Genomic DNA, 25,551 nt, shown 5'->3' on the forward strand with positions numbered 1-25,551 from the left:
CTCTGACGCAGCTCGGCCGTGAAGTGTTTTCTTGTTTCTTGGATTTATCTGGACAGATGTGTGAAGAGGTTTACGAGAAAAGGGCACCATTCACTCAGTTCATCTCAGAGGGTTTGAAGATAAAGATGAACGCTCAGAGGCCACTGGAGGAGTCTCTTCAGGAAACACGAGAAGCGTTTGTGTGAATAGAGGAAACTAAGAACCTCTCCTTGACATGACGCTGAGTGGAGTTCAAGGGAAACATTATCATGAGGCAACCAATTTCCTCTGCAGTGATCTCATTCTTTCAGCGTGTCTCAGTTCATTTGATGCTACGCTAATGTCAGATAATACATCACAAGGAGCTCCTTTAGCTAATCCAACAAGATGCAGCACCTTCACCCTACAGCGATAAACCCCAGGTTTAGAGTTTCACAGAGATGGAGACACTTCTGGTTCAAAGACGAGAGCTGGAGTGATCTGGAAATGTTCATAGAAGCAGCAAAGACCATTTTAAAGAAGCAGAAATGTACAGAGCGGCGAGGAGAGACTTTCTGTCACTGCAAAACTTCAGAAGTCTGTTGTTCTCAGTGAGTTCTCAAGGCTTTGGTTGTAATTCATGTCGTCACTGACACAGAAACAACACGACAACGGGCACAGTGGACACAAACTCACACACACACGTACACTTTGACACACACTGGTGTGAAATGTGTGCCATTCACGAGCGACTTTGCTTGTTGTGGTGGGTGAGATGGTGCACAAAGCTCACATCCAAAAAAAGCGAGATTGAGTTACCCTTGATCTCATCAAAGCGTTGCCAACAAAGCGGGATTGCCGCTGTTAACATATAAAGACATGGTGCAATAAAAGAAACGTTATGTTGGTGCAAAGAAAAAAAACAAAAAAACGCTGGTCTGTCTCCATGCAGAAGTGTCTATATTTATCAGAATGCTGTGACGTTTTTCCATTTCATTGACACATGCAGTTCACACTGAGTAGCTCCACTTGAGTGTGTACTATTCAAGGTTGGACTGACATTCAGAGTCAGAAAGAGAGGAAAGAAAGAGAGAGGCTCGCACGAGAAAAAGGTGAAAAGTGAGGAGAGAATAAGCGAGGAGAGGAAGAGAGACGAGACAAGAAGGGGCTGGTAGGAAGTGGGATGGAAGTGGTGTAAGTGTTAACATGAAGGAGGAAGCAGAGAGGAGGAGGAGGAGGAGGAGGAGGAGGAGGAGGGGGAGCTTTTCATATTCATGCTCTGTCGGGAGTGCGCTCCAAAAGGAGACAGCAAAAAAAAAAAGAAAAACCACCACGGCTGCTGGAGCGAGGCCGAGCCGACATGAAAGGGGGAGGGATGATGGAGCAGAAACAGGGAGCTTGTCAAAAGGAGGGCAGCTGGAAGAGACGTGGGCAATGAGGAGGAACACAAGGAGAGGAGAGGAAGAGAGGAGGAGAGGGAAGGAGGAGAGGGTGTAAAGGTTGCATTATTTGACTTCAGTCGTCCAGTTCAGACATCAGACTCCTCCACGTCAGGTGTTTGAGCTGAGGCAGCAGAAATTCAGCTGCTTCACACTGACGGAGAGTTTGGGATGGTTTGAGCAGGAAACAGGCTTTAATGGCAGCAACGAGGGCAGGTCACCTCCACCTTCCTACGCCCACAACAAGTGACTGTTTGTGTTTGTGTCTAAAGCGTCTTTACAGAAAGCATCCCTTGTCTAGGACGCATTTTAAACCACAAGATGTTATTTCTACCCAGAATCTAGACTGAATTTTCCAAAATAATAAAGTTACATTAAAGAAATACGGGAGTTGCTTATCTACCAACATGCTTATCTGGAGTTTCATTTTATCTTGATTTTTTTTACAATTTTTTTTTACTTTGGCAAATTTTTGGAATTTCAATTTTTCTTTTTTCTTTTTTTTTTTTTTTTGCAAATTATGATGATTCTCTTTTTCTGAAGCTTTAAATTTTATTATTACGTTTCATTTTCTTTTTAGGTCATGCACATTTTTAGAATTTTTTTTTTTAATGCATTTTTTTTAAATGTGAGTTTAAAAATTTTTTGCTCTTCTTTTTTTTTTAATTTTTGCAAATTTATTAAAAAAAAAACAAAACTATGGGACCACATGCTCAATTTCATTATTATTATTATTATTATTATTATTATTATTATTATTATTAATAACAATAATAATAATAATAACAATAATAATAATAATAATAATAATAATAATAATAATAATAATAATAATAATAATAATAATAATAATAATAATCAAGATAATAATAATAATAATTAGAATAAAAATAAACAAAACAAAAAGAAAAAGAACTGTCTTGTTTAGATGATTATTCACTTCATTTTAATAATGTTTCGCTTTTTATTTATTTTTTTTGTCTTCATTGTAAAGATAAAGTAGATTTTGTGGCTCCTGTATGACTTTAATCCAGGTGAGCTGAGGAAAAATGGCTTCTAATTAAAGTAAAGGTTGCAGACCCCTGCTCTAAAGGAACATTTCTCCATATTTTAAGCCATTAGCCTCCATTTTCCAAAATACTTCTACCTTCAAACAAATGTTTCTGATCTACCAACACATTTATCCACATATTATTTTGCGTAACTTTCTTATTCACAGATGTTGTGTTGTGGTTGATCTGGCTATTAAAAAACACTAAACTGATGCAATTCTATAAAATATACCAACTGGTTTGGAGGTAGACAAGCAACTCCTTCAATCTTCAGAGTACGCTTCTGGAAACATCTGTGGTAGAATGGTAGTTTAAGAGTAAGATGCTTACTTTGTTTTCCAAAATGGTGATGTTACCTTAGAGAAACGTGGGAGTTGCTTATCTACAAACACACCTAACTACAGGTTGATTGTCTTGTATTAGTTTCTGATTCACAGATGTTGTTTTGTGATTGAACTTCCTGTTTAAAAACATCAAACTCAGGCAACAACTCAACAATTCGACCAACAGGTGTAGGGGTAGACTAGCAACTCCCATAATCAACAAAGTAAGCCTCTGCCAGTGGATTTATGTGGCTTTAAGGACTTTTTTTTATTTATTTATCAACCTTTATTTAACCAGGTTGGTCCCAGTGAGATCAAAAACAGGCAGCAGCAAAACTCCAGAGTTAGAGACAGGAAACACAAAAAGAGACAAACACAGTCAGCAAAACACCAGTTTCTATTTTTGTTGTTGTACTTTTTTCAGAATGTTGCCAGACTCAGCAAAGCAACATTAATTTAACTGCTGGTATTTGATGACCTGCCCTGATTGGTCACAGCGCAGCCATTAAAGCCCGTCCTGCTGCCTCCTGCTGGAACTACCAACTCCAGAAACTCCCAAACTTTGAAAAACTGTTGTTCATTTTCACACCAAAGCACTAAAACCAGGAACCAGCTTTAAAGAGTCATAATTCAAGACCATAACAGAGACAAACACCAACAAACACACACAGGTACAGACAGACCCCGCCCTGCGAGAAACAACACGGACTAAAGTTTCTCTGTCGGCCTCTACACTTAAAGTACGACGCAACAACACACAGGTCTACACCCGACACCACATGTAGGCACGAAACACACAAACATGCACACGCGCACACATAAACAGTGCGTGTATCACAGGATGGCCCACACGGTGAGGACGTGATGTGTTCAAAGACACGTGAGGTGTTCAAAGACAGTGGGACGCAGGTAAGCAGCGCATCAACAGCACAGCATGGCGTGGAGGCTGAGATGGAGGTCTGAGGAGTGGAGACGGTGACACACACACCATGGGCAACGTGCCAGAGACAGTCTGAGCGATGGAGATGGGTCAGCGGCCATGGCGGGCTGATGGTTCAGTGATGGAGGTGGAGTGCCGGGGTCATGGGGGCAACAACACTGGTAATGGGGACGGTGCAGAGCGGAGGACGTAGGCAGGCGCTGGCCCCCCTCCCCCCGGCGTCGGACCCCCCCGGCCTGATGGCAGCGGTGTTACCTGGGCTGGCCAACGCTCCCAGGGAGGCGGCGCTGGAGGACAAGGGGTTTGCGGTGGAGGGACTGGCTGAGTTTTGGGCCGCCGCTGCCGCCGCTGCTAAAGTTGCCAGATTCTGCAACTGCAGAGCACTCATACCTGGAGAGAGGAGCCAGAGAGGGTGGTGTCAAACCTGGGGGCGAGGCTGAGGCTGGACCGGGAGGACAGGACTGGAACAACAGACTCCTCCTCCTCCTCCTGCTCCTCCCTGCTCCTCTGGCTCTGTGAGGAGTCTGCAGTGTGTGAAGACAAACACTACAGCAGCTGATTTCACTAATAAGTCCCACTTGTGTTGAAGGCAGTAAAAAGCAGCTGTTGCAGTGTTTGGGTTTGCTGCGTCTCTCGGAGGAAGCTCTGGCAGCAGAAATCTTCTCAGTGATTTAGTAAAACCTATATTTTCCTGTTTATGAGGAAAGCTCGGTGGAGGAGACTCCGGAAAAATCCATACAGCTCAACAATCTGCAGCTGCCAATTACACTTTATCACTTTGGATTCCACTTCAGCTGCGTCTCCGCTCGGCTTCGTTGTACTCGTAAAATCAGACGGCTAATTGGTCAATAAAAATCGTGATTAGAGCCTGACTGATACGGGACTTTGACGTGGATATTGAAAATTTAAGAGTGTTAAAGCATGCCTTTAGGTGCTTTGGGCTCCTTTCCAACATCTGCTTGAGATAACAGATGGAAACAAGGCTTTTAGGCCAACGTGCTATTTACAATTATTTTCTAATGATCGGTGAAAATGACACGAGATGTTTTTTCTGATCCTTAAACACACTTCAGGACGTTTTCTCTGAGCAGTCAGGGCTCCACTCATCTGGATACTGTCGTCTACTCAACAAGCGGTTGTGAAAACAGACTTTCCTCTAACTTACTTCAAAGCAACTCGACCCAGTTTTACCTTAAATTATGGGAATTGCTTATCTACCAACGCTGTTATCTACAGGTTTGTTTTCAGTTTATTTTCTGTTATCTACATGTTTTTTTTTGTTGCTTTTTTTTGCTTGCTTCAAGAAACTAACCACAATAGAAATCTTATTCTCACAGAGTATGGGAGTTGCTCATCTACCAAAGCACTAAACTGTTATTGACTGTTTTGTGTTTTCTGCTTCTGATCCGTGGATGATGTTGAGGATGTTGTGAATGAATTTTCTATTTAAAAACCATCAAACTCACATTATTACACAAAGTTAACTGGTTTAATGGTAGACCAATGATTCCCAAACTGGGGGCTGAGGCCCCCTGGTGGGTTATAAAGGTAGTTATACAGTAATAAAATTCCACATTTTTTAAAATCTTTTCTTTCATTCTTTTTTTTTAAAAATATTAATCTATTTTTATTTGCATATCTATTGTTATTTTATTATTTTATTCATTTATTTATTTATTTGCATATTAATTAATTTATTTTTTTTAAAAAAATTGGGTGCCCAAAAAAATATAACATGTTTTAAATGTTAAACTCAGTTACACTCAGTCAAAATCTCATTGTAACACAAAGTTAACTGATTAAATGGTAGACCATTGATTCCCAAACTTAAGCTGAGGCCCCCTGGTGGGCAATGAAGGTTATAATACAATAATAAAATTCTACTTTTTTTTCTTTTTCTTTCTTTCCTTTTTTTTTTAAATTTTTTTATCTATTAATTAATTAATGTATTTATTTTTATTATTTTATTTATTTATTCATTTGCACATTTAACGGTTTAGCGGTAGACCAATAATTCCCAAACTTGGGCTGAGACCCCCTGGTGGGCTATGAAGGTAATTTAACAATGATAAAATTCTACATTTTTTTTCCTTTTTTCGAAAAATTATTTATTTATCCATTTTTCTTATTTTATTTATTTATTCACTTTTTTTATTTATTTGCATATTTATTATTATTATTATTTTTTTTTTTGGGGTGCTCAAAAATTATTATATGTTTTAAATGTTAAATTCAGTTACATTTAAAAGGATAATACAAATTTAAGAATATTTTTCCTTATTTTTTTTCTATTTTTTTAATTTCTTCAAATATTAGTCACACGTTAATGAGTGACAGCCGGACCCCTATGCACCAAGACAGTATTCAGTTTAGTCTTATATCTGCAATCCTGGTTGGAGGTGGGTCATGAACATTTTTGAGTCTTTAAAGTGGACCCTGAGTTGGAAAAGGTTGGGAACCACTGGGGTAGACAATCAACTCCCATGGTCTATAGAAAGTAAAGTTCAGTCAATGCTGGCATTGTTGGTTTTGAGCTCCTTTTTGAAGCCAAAAACACGTTTTTTAACCTGAGTCAGTTTTCAAAGTGATGGGATAAAAACTATAAAAAGTGGAGTAACTTTCAAATCAATATCTTCAACCTTTGAAAATCAGGAGGGAAAAGCCAAGATTTATAAAGTTAAAACTGATTGTTCTGTCATAAAATTTTTAATGCAGGTTTCTTTCATGGAAGTTTTGCAGATGTAGCCCAGAAACAAGCTGGAAGTCAAACATGGCACTGAAAAAAATCATGCCAAAAGTCTATCTCGTGACGTCTCACTAAACTACATTTAGACTGTTCATAGTCTGCTTGTTTAAAGCTAAAACTTGGTAAATTCTGCAGAAACTCAACAACTCTTCAGCTGACGTCTTTGAATGAATGTTTTTACCAAATCTGTGCCACAAAATGAGATTAAAGTTCTGAAATTTTGAAAAAAAAAGCTAAAATTTGGTACATCCTTGGTCAGAAGCAGAAATTTCTGATCTTAATACAGGAAACTGATCATCTGGGATCAGACACCTGAGGGACGGGTGAGGTAAGAAAACGCCGCCCCCTGTTGGTATAATGATGATATAGTAATAAAACGAGTCAGGCTCTAACCACAGGCTCCTGATGCTCCTCATTGTTAGTCTGCAGGCCTCCATCAGCTCAGGCCTCTACTTCAGCTTAATTAATGACTCCGCCCCAACCACGCTGAAGCAAAGGCTATAAAACGCCGTCTGTGAGTACAACTCCACCTCTCACCTCACTCCATAAATATAAGTGTGTTCAAGTGTGTGTGTGTGTGTGTGTTCATGTGTGTGTGACACTGCAGCAGAGTAAACCCTCACAGAGAAAAACCACGATCTTACCACGCAGGAGTTTCCTCCTCCGACCAATGAGCTGCTTAGGTTAAGAGGGTGGACACTGTCAATGTGAGGTGTATGTGTCGTATATACAGTCTGGATGTATATACAGTACCATGGGAATACACACACACTCACACGCTCCAAAACACACACACTCACACACACAGATAGACACACACAAACAAGAAGACGCCATGAAGAAGTAGAAGCAGGAGATCCGTCGTGTTCGACGCTGCGGTGGGTGGTTTTAAACGTCAAAACAGAGAAATCCAAAGCAGCCAATGACAACACACGGCTGGGTTTCATCACCAGGGCCCTCAACTCTGATTGGTTAGTGGAAACAACAGGGAAGAGAAAGGAGGAAGAGGAGAGGAGAGTGTGTTTCGGGCTTCTTTCCTGAGATGTGTGAGAAAACGTCTCAGCAGATTTTTCGTTTCACAAACTTTGGACTCTTCATGACTTAAAGGTTTAAAACGTCAGACGTCACTAAGTGGACTAGATCAGCTGGTAGCAAACAGGAAACTGTAAAAAGTTAGCGTAAACGAAGACAAGAAAAGAAGATCTGTTTGTTTTGGTTCTGAAACAAACGTACGTCTTGGCAGGAGATGTGACTTTACGACACTGGGTGATGGTGCTCATGGGAAATGGAGTCTTACAGATACTCCTCACAGCAGTTTTGACCAGAAAAGCTTCCAAATCAAAGCCAACAAACTGCAAACATGGGAGTTGATCGTCTACCTCTTGTATTTTTATTGTGTGTGATCTGAGATATTTAGGACCAGAGTTAACCCACAGCAGCAAACAACAAATAGGTCATAGAAGAACAGAAACATCTGATTGATGGCAGAGGTTGACCACCAACTCCCAAGTTATGCAAGTTATACTAACTATTTTTAATTGATTGAGCAGGGGTCTGCAACCTTTTCTTTTATAGGAGCCATTTTTCCTCAGCTCACCTGGATTAAAGTCATTCAGGAGCCACAAAATCTACTTTATCTTCACAATAAAGACAAAAAAGAGCATAAATTCTACACATAGTGAAAATCTAGTGAATAATTATCAAAACATTTTTTTTTTTGTAAAATTGTACATGTGATCTAAATATTTTTTTTTATCTCTAATAAATTTGCAGATTAAAAAAAAAAACATTTTTAATATCATAAATTTGCAAAATTTGCAAAACTTATGAAATTTCAATAAGTCGCATATTTTAAAATTATTTTGGAATTTTTCAAATTTGGTAAATTGAAAAAATGAAATTAAAATAATGTGCAAAAATTTGAAAACAAAGAAAGTTTAAAAAATAGCAAAAATTTAATAATTGCAAAATTTCATTAATTTTCCAAATATTAAGAAATTGTAATTTCAAAAAACATTTTTAAAATTCAAGAAATTCACTAAAATTTGTAAAAATAAATACATAATAAAGTAAAGAATAAAATAAAATAAAATAAAATAAAATAAAATAAAATAAAATAAAAAAAAAAAAAAATAAAAAAAATAAAAAATAAAAAATAAATAAAAAGTAAAATAAATAAAAAAAAAGAATTTGAGGAATTTGCCAAAAATTGTGGAAAAATAATTTTTGGATTTAAAATAAAATGCAAAAGTTTGCAAAATCTTCAAAAAACTTTTGATTATCTTTTCTGAGTTTGGGAAAGTGTCAATACACTGAAATGCAAAAAAATCGCAAAAAAAAAGAAAAAAAAAAAAGCATAAATCTCAATACAATTTGACAGCTTTATTGACAGGTGTGATGTGCATTTAGTTTAACAAAATGTTCACGAATAATTTTTCTTAGTGTCAGTGTCTTTAATCATCAATTCCCTGTGTAAGAAAAATAAAAAAATCTTTATTTCAATAATATTTTTTTAAAGCTACAAGGAGCCACTGCAGAGGAGTCAAAGGACCGCATGAGGCTCCAGAGCCACAGGTTGAAGACCCCTGGTGTAGAGTTTGGTTAATTGCTATTTTCAGTGATCTCAGCAGAGCAGACTATGTTTCTTTGTACCCATCAGACATTTAAACCCAAAAGTTTGTAAAACCAGGGCCCGTGTCTCCTCTTGACTGCGTTTCTCTGTGTTTGCGTGCGTGGACTTCTTCCCTCACCCACGCTTCGTTACCTGAGCACCGAAGCGAAAAACAATCTAATTTTCAGAGCGATCCTTTCCAACTTTCCGCAATGCATCACAAGCTACATTGGATTACCAGCGTGGGTTTCTGCTCGCTGAAGGCACGCTCCGATCTTACACTCATTCAGACGTTGTTTTCTTTGTTGTTTCCCAGGCAGAAAATGCACCATACGAGCGCGACGAGCGAGACGAGTGTCAGTTAGAGGAGCTGCTGGATGGAGCAGACTCAGTCCTGTCGCCGCAGACGCTGCAGCTCGGGAGGAGAAGCAGGCTGTTGATGAAAGAGGCTGTTGAGAAGAGCTCTTCTTCACGGCTCTTTATTAGAATATAAAGGAGTTTTATTTCGCTGCCCTTGTCCGCTGGCTGGAATAAAGCGGGTGCTGCCTCACAGGCTCAGATCTTGGCACGGTATCCGTTTATATAATGCTCCTCACTGTGTTTACAAGTTAAAGAAAGAGGCGGAGAGGGTTTTTATTTCACATCCTTCACCTTACCTTGGCTCCCTCCTCTTTCTTCTTTCACCTCTTTTGTCTTTGTCGTCCTGTTTCAGGGTTTCTGTTCCCTTCTTTTATTCCTCTCCTTCATCGTCTGTCTGTTTCTGAATCCTTCCAATTAAACTTTTCCCTCCTTGTCTTTCTTTTCTTCTGGATCTCAAGTTCTGTCATCATCTCTGTCCTTACCGGCCTGAATCAAGCGAATGTTTTTTCTCCCAATCAGGACAAGTTTTTCTAGCGAGCTCACTCCAGGAAAGCCTTTTTGTTTTCAGCGGTCTTTAGCCCCTTTTTCAGCAAGTGGTGCGGTCTGGATCCTGTTTTTGTCTCCACAGACAACTCGGTTGGCGGCGTGTAAGCCGGATGCTAGCTGCATCAGCTACGTGATAGCATGACGCCACAGCAGCGCGACACGGTGTACCCCGCTAATAAATCCAAGGAAGAAGAAAAACGTGTAAACAAAGAGCAACAATGGGAGACATCCAGCATTTTATCTTTCTTGTGATTGGTGTGTAGGCCTGTCACGATAATCGATAAATCAATTAACCGCACGATAAATAAAAACGTCCACTGTAAGTTTTCCAGCCTGGATAAACTGGCACGTGCATGTTTGTTTTCCTCCTCTCTTTGGACCAAAGAGGCTGAATGAGAAGATGGCTCACTACGTCTATCTTTCTTAACATCGGGGTGCATAGGTTCTTTAGCAGATTTAGCGGATTTATAGCGGAGTGAGCATCTGTCAAAAATGCGATCTTTGGGGTGAAGACGGGGCTGCTGGCGCTACACACGGAGAGAGCTGAAGCGAGCGTGATATGAGTGATAGCTCAAAGACAGATACATTGCTAAAGAAATGCAGCCCTTCAATACGGTTGAAAGCCAGAAATGTTAAAAATGTTTGACAGACAGTACGGATTGACCGGGAAAAAGGACATGTTACAACATTTCAGGAACTATATAAACTCCCTTTATTTAGGCTGTAGTTTTTATTGGTTTTTTTTTTTTGAGTTTAGTTTTTTCTTTAGAGACAGGGTCTATGTTTTATTGTTTTTGATTAGTATTAATTATTTTCATTGACATGTATTTTTTTCTAAAAGAGAGTCCATTTCATTTTCATTGTATTTGTTTTCTCTTTCTTGTTTGTTAAATTTATTATATTTTTTGTTTAATTTATTTTATTTAAAAGATCCTGACCTTTTCATTACAGTTAAATACTCTTAATTTAGTATATTCATATTTTTAATTTATTTTATTTAAAAGATCCTGACCTTTTAATGACAGTTAAATACTCTTAATTTATGATATATATTTTTAAATTTATTTTATTTAAAAAATACTGACCTTTTAATTACAGTTAAATACGCTTAATTTAATATTTTTTTGTTTAATTTATTTTATTTAAAAGATTCTGACCTTTTAATTACAGTTAAATACTCTTAATTTATAATATTTAAAAAAAAAAAATTAAAAAATCCTGACATTTTAATTACAGTTAAATACTCTTAATTTTATATATTTTTTGTTTAATATTATTTAAAATATCCTGACCTTTTAATTACAGTTAAATACTCTTAAGAAATTAAAGTTTCTTGCTTTTGATATGGTGTACTCACTTTATTATCCCATTTATTAAAATTACATCAATGAAAAAATGGGAAAAAAATCGAAATAATATTGACAATAATATCGTTTATCGGCAATAATATTTTGGAAAATTATCGTCTAGCACAGGCCTATTGGTATGAGCCGCTAGGAGAAATACATCAGCCACTGTCACACAGGAAGTGACCATTCTTTCCACCAATCAACAGACTGTAGTGTTTCTAGCTCCACCTTCTGGGGTTGGATTGGTTTAGTGTACCATCTCAAAAAGTGGGACGGTACGGTTCAGTAATTTGGGGACCTGTCCCACCGTCTCGCAGCTTGGATGCTAACAGCAGATGCTAACTTTCTTTTGGCACAATTTGCAGCAGCTCAGATTTATTCTTCTTCTATCGCTTCCCCTCATTTCTTGTCGTTTCAATCCTTTGTGTGACCTCTTCCTCCTCTTCCTCCCATCATTCCTCAGAGGTCATCCCTCCAGCTGATCATGATCTCGACAGTACGAAGGGAAGAAGGAGGAGAGGAGCGATAAAATAACCGAGTCAAAGGGAAATAAAGTCAAGATGAAGCCGCACACAGAGAAAAAGAGGGACAGTATGGGAGGAATCCGATCCACTCCCGACTTCAGAGCCGGAGTATCCGGGCTGTGCAGATGGTACCGGAGTGTGTGAGCACATATTTGTGTGTGTAGCGTGTATGGCAGCGCCGAGCTGCACCAGGCTGGCGTTGGCTGCGTCTAATTGAATGCTCATTGGTGTAATTGAAGCCTCTCAGCTCTGCAGCTCGTCGTGTTAAAGACTGGGACCAGATGTCACTCAGCTGTGTCACATCTCCTGCCAATCACTAATGCTCCCGCTCCCTCTGCCTGCCGCAGATGGAGGACCAACAGATCTCCAGATTCAGACACCGTCACTCGCTTGTGCTTCCAAATCCCAGAGCCTATTTATCCGCGTGTGTGTGTGTGTGTGTGTGTGTGTGTGTCCCCAGCTCGACGGCAGAGTGTGTAAAAATTTAAATCAGCCACGGGGAAATTGCGAGGCGATGGAACTCGAGGGGAAACGAGAGGAAACTTGAGGACACGAGACGAGAATCGCCACTTTACAAAACTCCCATCACGCTCGCAATCTGTTATTGTTTCCCGCTGAGCTCTCAAAAAGCGTACAATTAAAAAAAAAAAAGCTCACACCTCGCTGGAAAAACTCAAAGGATGGAGGAAAGGAGGAGATGAAGATGAAGGAGGAGAGAGTGGAGAGGAAAGTGCGAAGGCTGCAGGGAGGCGGGAAAGGTGAGATGAAGAAAGTGTGATTGAAGAAGGTGGAAAGTGTGAGAACAATCTGCAGAAAAAGAGGCTTAAAATAAAAAGTCAGAGCGACTATCCACAGTTTCTCAAAGTCTTATTTAACCTAAATTTAAAGCCTTAAAATTATATTTCTTAAAGACAGAGATTTTATCTTGTTCAACATTTAATGGGAGTCTTCTTGGCACGCTCAGGGCTTGGATTAATAAGGAACTGGGTTAATACAATATGCATTTTTTATTGCTCCAGCTTTACTTAAGAGAGGCAGATTGTCCCTCATCACTTCCTTTCTTATTTCCTCGTGTCATTTCTCTTCTTCGACCCATTTACAGTTGGACGAACTTTCTCTGGATGCATTAACGCAGAATGAGGTGTTAGTTTTCATCCTTCGCCATCGCTCTCCATCAGATTTCATCCTAGAGTCCTACAGAGGGGTTATTGGTTTATGACGGCGGCGGATGTGGGCGCAACGAACATTTAAAAAAAAACATAATATATGCATCACGCCACGTTTAGCAGAGAGAAGAGAGATCTGTGTTTTTCTCTGCTTAAGTTTCGATTTCTGAGATTAATTTTGTAGTGATGGTGGACACTGGAGCCTGACTGTCAGCCAGAAAAAGGACAGAAGAGAAGAAGAAAGAGAAACAGGAGAGAGATAGAGCACGAGCTAAAGGCTAACACACGAGCTAAAGGCTAAATACGAGCTATAGGCTAACACATGAGCTAATCTGTTTGTTTTGAGGTTACGTTAGATGACTGGCAGGACATAACCTGGATTCACTAACGTTACACATTACAGACGTGTATGGTGGCCTTATGCTGCCAAAATTCAATAACACGTATGAGATCTACAGTCTAGCATCCACAGGAGCAGATTACTTTTGCTGGCATGAAGCTTTCTCCTGCTCTTTTCTTTTAGGCAGTCATTGGACGGGCTCTCCCGTCGTCATCGTATCCCTTGATGTGATTGGCTAAGGTCCTCGTCTCATATGATTGGCTACGGTCTATTGGCCAGAGAAAGTAAACAAGAGAGGCCAAAAAATGTTAAATTCTCCTTGAAGATTTAAGAAGAATGGCAATGGCTGTTGAAACCCCTCACAGAAGTCATTTGATTTGGCTAGTTCTGTCAAGCTAACCTACCTTTATATTTAGCTAAAAAATATTGTTTCTTTGATAGTTTTTATCTGCTAGCACAAAGCTCATACATGCTCTTGAATTCTGGCTGTATAATGCCGCCAGAGATGTGTCTTAGAGCATTGGGCTGCCGATAGCACTACATTTAGGCGGCTGCTACAACGTTTGCTTGTTGTAACATTTTAAATAAATAAATACCTTACTTTGTGGCGTTGTATTGACTTGAACAAAAAACGTTTGTTTTGATCTGATCTCCATTTAATTCCAAAACAAACACATGCTTCACTTAGGCTGTATCCAGACCAGGAAAGTCCTTTGGTCCACTTGTTTGGTCCGGACCAAAAGCAGACTTTTTTTTTTCCGTTTGGTGCGGTTCGTATTCAGATTGTACTTTTTGCCAGTGGACTATATTCTGTAAACACATCCAGGTGTGTGAGGATCAGTGCTCTGATTGGACAGCACTGACAAAGGGCGGCACACAGAGTACAGACCTGGAAATGGAGGTAAACGTGTGTGTTTGTGCTCTTATTAGAGCTGCTAAATCATTTTCAGTTTCAAGAGCAGCTCCTTCAAAGCAGCTTAACAACACCGTTTACAATTTAGGAACAGGAAGACCAATGATCGCAGCAAGGAGGCGCTATGCTCTGCGTGTCCTGACCCACAACATGCTAGCAACAGCGTGGCTAAACAGAAGACGGAGGATCAGGTATGAACCAAAGACGGTTAGGTTACGGTGGCTCTATAGGCCCAAAACGAGCATGTATCCTGTAGTTAGTTCAGATGGACCTTGGTTTGTATTCAGACCTGCGCCGGAGAACCACGAACCGCACCAGAGTTCGTTTAGAAGCGGACCGAGACCACCTCAAAAAGTGGGTCTGGGTCTGGTTGTTTGGTCCTCACCAGGGTTCGTTTGTGTCTATTCACACCTGCATGAAAAGTCCGCACCAGCGTGGGAAACGAACCCTGGTCTGTTTAAAGTGGACCAGACAGTCCAGGTCTGAATACGCCCTAACAGTCATCACGACGTTGTGTGAGACTCCTGGCCACAAGGTGGCGCGGCAGCCCAGTTAAAACAGATCGTCCTCATGGCATCTTTAAGTTTATCCGTCAAAGTCGGTGCAAACATTTTATTTATGTCATCGACCTGGAAATGGGAGTTGCTGATCTACCTCCTGTGTCTGTCTCTGTGTTAAAGCCTTAGCACACCAACTGCCAGCAGCTTTTCCCCTCCAAACAATGACTTTTAGTTTTTTTGTTTTGTGGTAAAGAACCAGATGGTGGGACACGAACACTAGCAATGTTGAATGTTTTGGTATGTGATGTGTCAACAACGAGCGTTTTGATTGGTCGGGTGTGTACTTGTCGCAAGCAAACTTTGGAGAGATCGACCTCGGCCTGAAAAACAGTAGGTCTGGTGAGCAAAGAGCTTCATTTGTGTTCCTCTTTAAAACTCCAAAATTGTCCAATCACATGATCAAACTCACAGATTAATGCAGGAGTAGAGCAATGAAAGAAAAATGTCTCTAATGTCAGAGACTAAAGGAAAAACAGACGATTTTTAAAGGATTTGAAGCGTTCCTCGTTCTGAATTATTTCACCTTTAAGTCACTCAGATCCCAAATTCTGTGAACAAACTTCCCCAGGATGAAAATCACCAGAGCTCCTCTTTAAACCAGCCTCAGACCTGCAGATGCTCCTGAAAGCAGACGTCGGGGTGCAGGTGACAGATGGCAGAGACCCTGAGCAGAAACAGAACAGTAGATGGCGCCATCCTGCAGAGCAAGATCCCCACCTAAGGAGCCCACTTTTAACTCCTGTCCCCTCTTTCCTTTCCTTTCCTTTCCTTTCCTCTTCCCTCCTTTCTGTGATTCATCCATCCCTGCAAAGCCGCGGAGCTACTGCTACACGCCCAGGGCACAGCTCTTGTCTGGCCTCATTAAAAGATCAAGACAATTCTTAGCAACAGTTAATAAATCTTCAGGGCAAAGAGCTCTCTTTACTCCACCACGCGACTTCATCTGTTATGCTCTTTGGTTCCTCTTTCCCAAGTCTGCCAGAGAAAATAACAGAGAGGGCACAACAAAGAGTCCACCGCCAGCGTCCGTGGAGCTTTCAGGGGGAGTTTAGCGACGGATTTTTGACTCACCGGCCATCTGCTGGATCCCGCTGAAGGCTCCGAGGTTACCGGAGGAGGTCGCCTGCTGAAGCAACTAACGGCAAGAAGAAGAGAGAGGAGGAGAAAACAGAGGAGAAGGAGAAACAAAGTGAGCAGGGTGGATTCACAGAGCTTAACACATGTCTATTCAATGCTACGGCGTCAGCAGGTTAGCATGGCGGCGCCTGCCTGAGCGCTCGATGAGTAAATGAGCTGCTAATATAGTTTGATCTCTCCTCTAAGCACCGGCGCTGTTTGTATTCCAGCTCGATTCTTCCAGACAAGTTGAGCATGAAAGCTCTAATCTCGCCGACTAATTAGATTCAAAACAAAAGTGGAATACTGATGCTGTCAAAAACTCATCCTTCAAAGACTTGAATTAACAGCAAATTAACATCTTGTTTCTATTGTGGGAGTTATTCCTCTTTTTCCCTCCAGTTTCAAACGACAGAGGAAGAGGATGGAAACAAATCGATCTCCTTTCTCTCAAACAAACTGAGACTGCTCGACGTGTTTTGCAGGTTTGAGATCTTGTCGGGATGTTAATAAAGAAAGGAAAGAGAAAGAGTTACAGTCCTGATTATGAAGTCCTGAAAAAGGAACCCAGAGCAGGAAAATGAGGTCTCTGAACTCTGCTACTCCTGCAAATCCCCCAATCAAACAAATCAAGCATCCAGGGCCTCAGATGCTGTGCAGCCGAGCTTCAACTGCAGGATTTCTCAAATTGGGGATCAGTGGACTCCCATGGGCTGCGTACTGTCCCCTGATGAATGTTTCCTTCATCTAATCCCACATAAAAGTGCAGAAATCTACAACAATTACTCAACGTACGACAACAGCTGCAGTGAAAGTAGGCCCCACGCTCAATTATTCCTCCAGCATCAAGTTTTCATGAGCAAAGAAACAGCCTAGATTCAGTGCTGTGACATCTAACGGGGGTCTGAATGATTTATTTCACTGAAGAAGTTGAAGAAGTTTGTCAAAGGACGACTAAACAAGAATTTGGATGTAAATTTAAAGGTACAGTACGTGATTTTCATGGACGGCAGCTGTTTACAGGATCAGAAAGAAATCCAGGCAGGAGAGCCATGGTTTTCATTACTTTCACTATTATGTCTGAAATACTTGACTCTGATTGGCCAAAAACAAACACACTCTGTTCAGGGGTAAAGGGTGATGAGTTTTGACCATATAAGGGCATGGCTGTTTGATTGACAGGTGGGCACCCACCTCTGTAAAGAGGCTAAAGTCCCGCCTCTTCACCTTATCCTAACTCATTCAGTGCTGGGTTAATTCTGTCAATGATGGGCTTCAAAACTCTGTATTAGAAACAAATGGATGACATCATCGAAACAACTTCCATATATTAAACAGTCTGTGGCCTCAGGCTGGTTTCATAAGTCAGGATGTGATGACAGTAAGTGGCTTGGGTCAGATGGTGCTGACTTCTTCATGTCAGATCATTTTGTTTTTTTCCACTCATTTTTGTGATGTACAGCCAGCAACTAGATTTTGCTGTTTTACCGATGAAATAAAAGAATAAAAAAAGAGATAGATTAATATAAATAAATAAATAAATAAATAAATAAATAAATAAAAAACAATCAATCAATAAATAAATAACTACATAAACAAATAAATAATAAATGAAAATGAAATTGTAGAAATAAATATCATGTAGAAATAAAGTAAATAAACAAATGGATAAATAAAAAAATGTGGAAATAAAATCAAACAAATTAATAAATAAAAAAAATATAGAAATAAAATTAAACTAATAAGTTAAAAAATAGATAAATACATAAATACATAAATAAATAAATAAATAAATAAATAAATAAATAAATAAATAAATACCATAAAGAAAAATAATAATAACTAAAACAAACAAAAAAAAAAACGATTGTAAGTGGAGACTTTCCATGAAGGAGACTTTGATAAGAATCCAAAGTGGTGTCACGTCTCGTCAGTTGGGTTAAGTTTTACTTTTCTTACTTCAGGCTCATTTTTCGTTTTTGTCTGCTTTTATTTTGTAGTTTTGTTTTTAGGTCACTTCACTTCCTGATTCTAGTGAGTGTTAGCCCAGTTACCTCACGTATCAAAGTCCATGAAACCTTCTGTTCTTCTCGGCCTGTAGAGACCTCACCTGAAATTAAGTTTTTACTCCTTTAGATTAAAATTCTGTTGATCCTTTGCTTAGTTTTCCAGCTTGATGCTACAACTTTGTGTTGAAATTTTGTTGATAAAGTTAAAAAGTTTATGTTTACTTTGAGAGTTGTGTGTCTGAATCCTTCTTGTTGGTCCTGTCGAGGGGTTAGGGGTCAATTTAAGATCTCTGTGTGCTTATTGTAACTTCATTACTTGTTGTATTTTCTGTCTTTTTTGCCCTCGCAGTCTGTGACACCAAATCTTACAAGTGATAACATTTGTGTAAAAGTTTTGTTATGATTAAATACGAGTCGTCTCAACTGTCTTCAGTTGCATGGCGTCCTTAAACCCATGTGGCTGGAAAAAACACAAGTTTTCAGTTTTCCTAAACTTAACCAGAGTATAATTCTTCCCTAAGGTAAGAGGAGCAGATTTTTGCGGAGGACCTTCTGTAAAAGCAGCCAGAGAATGTGTGAAGCGTGCGTTTTCCTCCAGCTTTAAGGGTTATATTCATTAAAAACATTTTTCACTCTGAGGATGAAAAATAAAAACCAACCGGGCACAAATTACTTTCAATTTGTTGTTACAAACGGTCCAGGTAATTTCAGGGCGACGGGGTGGGTTGAGGAAAACAACAGCAGATTCACTTTGTGCCGATGATAAGAAATGTTTTCCTTAATGCGTCTTTCAGCAGAGATTTAGTGGAAGTCATTTGCACAGATTATTATTTTTAAATAAGAGCAAACAGGAAAGGAGGCCGCCTCAGCTCCTGCTCTTAATATTCAACACCCAGCCCCGGCGTTGGCCGACTCAGACCTCGTTCAGAGACCTCATTTCCTGCTGCGCTCCCGTCCCAGAGGAGGAGGGAGCAGAGGAACCGTGTCAGGACTGGAGAGGAGGAAGAGGAGCAGGAGGAGGAAGAGGAGAAGTGGATTTGGACTGGATCTGGGGAGGCTGTTTTTTACATTTGGGGCACTGATTATGGTGCCGATGGCCACAGGGTTAAAGGAGGAGGAGGTGATGGTGGAGGTGGGTGACTCGGCGGCTCTCCTTACAGCCAGGTACTGCGGGGTGAGGCCCCCCAGGCCCGTCAGGCTCCCCCAGGTGGTGGCGCTGTTCAGCTGCTGCATCTGCTGCGCCAGCTGCTGCTGCAGACGCCGCTGCTCCTTGTCCTTCTGCGTGTCGGCGAACTTCACCACGATGGGGGACGAGCAGCCCTGTGGGAGAGGAGGAGGAGGAGGAGGAGGAGGAGGAGGAGGAAGAGGAGGAGGATCAGACATGAAAGGAGGAAATGGAAGAACAAAAAAAAAGACGAACAAATTACAAAGTGATGCAAAAAAGGAGACATCAGAGGAAAAGAGACAAAAGAGAGGAAAGAGAAAAGGAGAGTTTCAAAGAGAAGAGGAGGAGGGAGGAACAAACAAGGAGAGAGAGAGGAGGAGGAAAGGATGAAGGAGTTGAGAAGAGGAGAGGAAACGAGAAGTAAAGAAAAAGGAATGAGGGGATAGGAAGCAGGATGGAGAAGAAGAAAAGAGGAGGGACAAAACAAAAGAAAAGGAAGCAAGAGGCCAAAAAGGATGAAGAGGAGGAAAAGAGAGTAAGGGAAGGAAATGAGGAGACAAATGAGAGGAGGGGAGGAAGGAGAGTGAGGAGAGGAAAAGGGAAGTAAAGAAAAGGGAACAAGGGGATAACGGGAAGAGGAAGTAGGGAAAAAGGATGCAGGGAAGAAAAGAGGAGAAAAAAAAATAAAAAGGAAACAAGAGACCAAAAAGGATGAAGAGGACGAGGAGAAAGTTAGGGAAGGAAATGAGGAGAAAATGTGAGGAGGAGAAGATGGAGTGAGAAATGGAAAAGAAAAGTAAGGAAAAGGGAATAAGGAAAGAAGGGAAGAGGAAGCAGGATGGAGGAGAAGAAAAGAGGAGGGATGAAACAAAATGAAAGGAAGCAAGAGGGCAAAAAGGATGAAAGGAATGAAGGCAACAAGAGATAAAAGAAGAGGAGGAGGAGAGAGTTAGGAAAGGAAATGAGGAGACAAATGAGAGGAGGGGAGGATGGAGAGTGAGGAGAGGGAAAGGGAAGTAAAGAAAAAGGAATGAGGAGACAAGGGGGAAGAGGAAGTAGGGGAAAAGAAAGGATGCAAGGGAAGAAAAGAGGAGAAAAAAAAGGAAACAAGAGACCAAAAAGGATGAAAGGATAGAAGGAAAAATGAGGAAGGAGGAAAGGAAAAGAGGAAAATATTGAATAGCAAAGACAATAAGAGATAAAAAAGGAAGAGGAGGAGAGAGTTAGGGAAGGAAAGAAGGAGGCAAAGGAAAGGAGGGAAGGATGAAAGTGAGGAAACGAGAAGAAGAAGAAGGAGTCAGATTTCTGTTTTTACACAAGAAAAAACATCAACATAAAAATGATTTAGATACAAAACAACTCATCATAAAGGAGAGAAGATTAAGGTTTTTATGACACACACACACACACTCACACACACACACTCACACACACACACACACACACACACACACACACACACACACACACACACACACACACACACACACTTATAATTCCCACCAGAGCCCAACAAACAACACACACTCTTCATTTTTAACAAACTTTACATCAGCAACGAGAGGAAGAAAGAAGTTATCTGCAATTAAATCAGCCTTATAAAACCTCACACACACACCAGCACACTCTTAATGACACACACACTCACACACACACACACACACGGAGTCACACAGGAAGCTCGACTCTAAAGCTGCTGGGCTTTCTTCTTCCCCCCACAAGGGCTCGGTTATCTCTGAGTCCAGAGCGCTTTCACCAGAAACAGATTTCCCGACTTCTCCAACTATTTCATCAGCTGTGAGGAGAGACTTGATGTGTGTGTGAGTGTGTGTGAGTGTGTGTGTGTGTGTGTGAGTGTTTATGTGTGTGTGGATTGATCAGGATGACCAGAAACAGAGGGGTTTTGGGGGCAGAGAGGAAGATTTAGAGATTCTGGACAAACAGAAGAAATGTTTGTTATCGTTGAATCCTCTGAGGAGAAACGTGTGTGTGTGATGAATTAGATGTCACACACACACTCATACACACACATGGAGGATGGAAAAACAAACTACAACACTCCTGATAAAAGTTGCAGTGACGGCTAAAACACAGCGAAGCTGAAAGGAGTCGTAATCTATCAGCACGCTGGAATCAAAGCCTGACTGGGGGCGAATCCGTTGGAAACAAAGACGATCTGCCACCGGAGAATAAAAAGCTTTTGATTGAAACATTTTTTAGTTTGAGGCTCGATCCGCGCTCTGCAGGGGGAGAGCCGGGATTCGGCTACTCACCGAGAGCTGAGATATGTGTCAGGTGTGTTTAAAGGTGTGTGAAGGTGTGTGTGTAACCGGGGACAGGAAGTAAAGAAAGGAGGAAGAGCTGGTGATCAGTTTCGTCAAGTTTCCCATCGACTCATTCCTTTAAACATCTCCTCGTTTCATCGTTTCATGTCAACTTCACACGACAGCTCAGATCTTTAGAGGAGGTTTAGTATAATTAGCAAACTCCACAGCATGGGGCAAATCTCTTTCTTCTTCCTGTCTGATGCTTTTTATTTCATATATCTAAAAAAAAAGCTGCAAGTGTGCATCATTTTTTATGTCTTTGCTTCGACTGTTTGATGAATCGATGAATAAATCACTGAGAGCAGTCGACCAATAAGATCCTGTCGTCCTCAGGTTGTTTTATCCGCCTTAAAGATGTTCAGAGTGATGCAGAACAAGAGAAGAGTTTACATCCAAAGCATGAAACAGAAAAGAAAGGCATATTTTTATTTCTGAGTGCCTTAAACCTGCAGTGCTCCTACTGGCCAGCAGGGGGCGTCTAGGCTTGATGCAAAATGAAGTTTATTTTATTAAGGTGTAAAAATCAGTGTAAATATGTTTGTAGCAACAAATGAACAAAGCAGTGACTGTCATCTGTCAAAAAGGAAGTCTATATGCTAAAAAGTGCAGTTCCCCGAGTGTCCACTTGAGGGTGGAAGCAGATATACAAGAAACCACATACACACCCATTCAAAAAAAAAGAAAAAAAAGAAAAGAAAAGAGGAATAATTATTTTTACAGCCTGGTTTAACAGTGGTTTTGGTCTGTACCTAATAACTTTATTGGCACACACCGAGCTCCTTAAACAGGTTTTACTCAAAAACACCTGAATGCTGAACATCACACCTAATACAACCAGTTAACTGCAGTATAGTCTATTTTTTCCACACAGTATTTGTTATTTATAACAACATTTTTCTTATTTTGAAATGTAACAACAAATATTGTGTTTTTCTGGAGGTCTGGGACTGATTAATGGATTTTCAATTCATTTCATTGGGGAAAAGTAAATTGACCTTTAAGTAATTTGAGTTAAGAGCTCCGTCAACCTGTAAGTCAAGGCACCACTGGACTAAAATAAATAAAATTTATTATTGTTTATTATTTATTATTATTATTATTATTATTATTATTATTATTATTATTATTATTATTATTATTATTATTATTGAAACACAGAGAGGTTATTTCAATGGAAATTTTCCCACTAAAATAACCAAAAAGCAAGGAATAGATCAGGATTTTAGGGTGGCAGATTTCAGGATTTCAGGCAGGGTCATTGGACAAACCATGAGAAATCACTTCCTGGTGTTCTGAGCTTCTGGATACAGACAAAATAGTGTGAATTTAATCAATAAAATGGAGCTACACGAGGATCAAGTCACTGAAAAAAAAAAAAAAAAAAAAAAAAAAAAAAAAAATAATAATAATAATAATAATAATTATAACAATAATAAAAGAAACAAAAATAATAATAATAATAATAAATAATAATAATAATAATAATAATAATAATAATAATAATGAATAAAAATTAAAATTAAAATAGTAAAAAAATGATAATTATAGTTGAAAAAATAAAAATAAAATAAAATAAAATAAAAATAATAATGATAGTTGAAAAAAATAAAAAAATAAATAAAATAAAAAAAAATAATATATTTATACAGCCATCTTTCTCTTCTCTGTATCTGTCCGTACATCCTCACCCTTTCTGTTTTTTCAGGCCCTGTTTTGACCCTAAATATGCCCCACTTGTCAGATAATTCCCGTGCAGGTTTTGTATTCCACAGTTTGTCGCTGACATTGCAGCGAGTGTGTACACACACCGAGCGGCACCGCCTGAGGCTCAGCAGCTCTGACATCAGGGTCGATCATAATTAGGTTAGAGAACAAATTTAATGCAGCTAATCAGGTCAAATCTGACGCTAATGCCACACACACTACCTGTGTTCGAGAGAGCAGCAGCCATATTTACCCCCCCTCTTTGCTCTGACCACAGGTAGGTGAAGCAGGAGGTCAGGGTGGGACCTGTAGCGCGCTCGCCGCTCAGCTAAATATCTCATTACTCCGGCTGACACCCAGCCAGCGCAGGGGAAACAGCCCAGAATGAGAGTGTGGCCCCTGGGAGAGGACGGCGAGGACCAGGGGCCTTCATGGCGGAGGATTTGACGGCGTCCTTCTTTTGTGAAACAGTTTCTGTTTTGTTGCCAACAAATCCCAAAGTTGCTCTCCTTAAAAAGTTGCTGCTCTGTGAGTGTTTGTTGTGAAAACTCGTGTTAAAAAGGAACCACAGGTGCTGCTAATGACTCACCGCTGAATTCTTTCAATTAAAACTTGAAAAGGGAGAGGACCTCGTTTTAGAGAAATCCTTCATGTATTAAAACTTCGCCAATTAACCAAAGAGATGTTTGAGCAGATAACTTTCTATCAGCGCTCTGACCACGCTGAACCCCGGCTGGCGCTGACTCCTGATGCTTTTTAAAATCCATTTGAGACCATTTGACGCTCCCTGTTAATGTTTAGAGGTATTTGTTGCTGATAGTCGTCTGCTGCTGGGTGCAATTACACTTCATGTTGTGTTAAACTAAATCTGCAAAACATCTGATTTGTTCTGAATTGGCCACTTTTGAACACAAACAGCAGGAGGAGGGCGATGACTCCAGCGCTGGATGGGCCTCGATGAGGCTGTTCCAACGCTCAAACACACGCCACTGTGTGAAAAAATAAAGGTTGTAAACAGGAAGTTGGGCTTTTCTGGTCTTAAATAGTCTCAGGTTTCATATTTGTTGAAAATAAGTCTCCATTAGCTCCACGCTGGTGGTGCAGCATCGATTTATTCCTGATTTTATTTCAGCTGCAGACCGCCTCCCGTGCTGCGGCGCGCTCACATCTTTAGAAAATAAAGCGCCGGGAGTCTCTGAGGAGCTGCTCTCACCTGGAGACGGATCTACAGGGAAAACACTTTCCTCCCTGTTATTTCTGTCTCCACTTCACAACCTTTGACAAATCCTCTATTCAAAACTCTGCATTGGATTCACGTCTTTACAGCGTGTACCTTAAAGCCTGGATCACTGGAGGCGCTGAGGTATGGGAGACGGTTTGTTCACCTTAGAAAACCTTTAACCCTGATGAAAATAAAAATGCTGGAGTCACACAAGTCTTCTTGTGTTGAAATGAAAAGCTTTACATGTCCAAAGTCTGTGAAACAAAACTTAAAGAGGGGGTATTCTGCTGTCCCATGTTTCTTTAAACATAGTTTAAAGAAACATCCTGGATGTTCAAACTGAGCATGTGTAAATTTTGTCACAAGACTTGCTAAATAATAATACAATAATTATTAATGAAATATAATGAAATCTCCTAACTAGTTCATGACATACTGGAGGGGTGGGGCCTCAAACACCAAGGTCTACCTATAGATCCTAAAGAGCTAATCAGACGGACAGGAGATACACATATGTTTATATATATATATATATATATATATATATATATATATATATATATATATATATATAATTATATACATATATGTTAATTTTTGCGGCTTTAACTTATTAATTTATTTATCTTTTTATTGTTGTTGTTATAATGATAAAAATAACAACAACAACGACAACAACAACAATAATAATAATAATAATAATAATAATTATTATAATAATAATAATAATAATAATAATAATTATTATTATTATTATTATTATTTTTATTATAAATTAATCAATTTATTTATATTAATATTTTATTTTATTTTTATCTTTTCACAAATCTGCTTTTTAAAATTATTTTTGATAAATTTTCATATTTTATTATTGTGGTTTTACTGTTTGTGATTTTAATCTTGTACCGCATTTTGGTCAACTGTAGTTGTTTTTTAGAGCTACTATGGGGACACACTTAGACACAATAGAGCCCCAAAAATGCCTAAAGGTTCAATTAAAAAAAAAAAAGAAATAATTAAAATAAAATCTAAATGCAGGAGAAGTTTGGCCAATTTAGCTTTAGTCACATTAAAAAAAAAAAAAAAAAAAAAAAAAAAAAAATATATATATATATATATATATATATATATATATATATATATATATATATATATATATATAAAATTGTGTTGTTTTTTTT

At 39.4% G+C, this 25,551-nt stretch overlaps 1 protein-coding gene across 25 annotated transcripts in view; it reads right to left on the reverse strand.

Annotated features, from left to right (window-relative positions):
• The window catches only part of celf2 (cugbp, Elav-like family member 2), a 293,462-nt gene that overhangs the window by 19,373 nt on the left and 248,538 nt on the right, over positions 1 to 25,551 (reverse strand). For 11 of the 25 annotated variants that reach the window (XM_074698173.1, XM_074698169.1, XM_074698165.1 and 8 more), the window contains 3 exons: positions 19,111 to 19,272; positions 15,899 to 15,962; positions 3,968 to 4,102 (listed from right to left, as the gene is read on the reverse strand). In XM_074698173.1, the coding sequence (XP_074554274.1) occupies positions 3,968 to 4,102; positions 15,899 to 15,962; positions 19,111 to 19,272 (361 nt within the window). Of the gene's footprint in view, positions 1 to 777; positions 820 to 3,967; positions 4,103 to 15,898; positions 15,963 to 19,110; positions 19,273 to 25,551 lie in introns of all 25 variants that reach the window. The other 14 variants (XM_074698157.1, XM_074698156.1, XM_074698155.1 and 11 more) reach the window with 2 other exon arrangements.

The sequence above is a fragment of the Halichoeres trimaculatus genome, unplaced genomic scaffold, assembly GCF_033239565.1.
Source record: "Halichoeres trimaculatus isolate MK-OKI-2021-1 unplaced genomic scaffold, fHalTri1.1 fHalTri1_scaffold_21, whole genome shotgun sequence".
NCBI classification, from domain to species: Eukaryota; Metazoa; Chordata; class Actinopteri; order Labriformes; family Labridae; genus Halichoeres; species Halichoeres trimaculatus.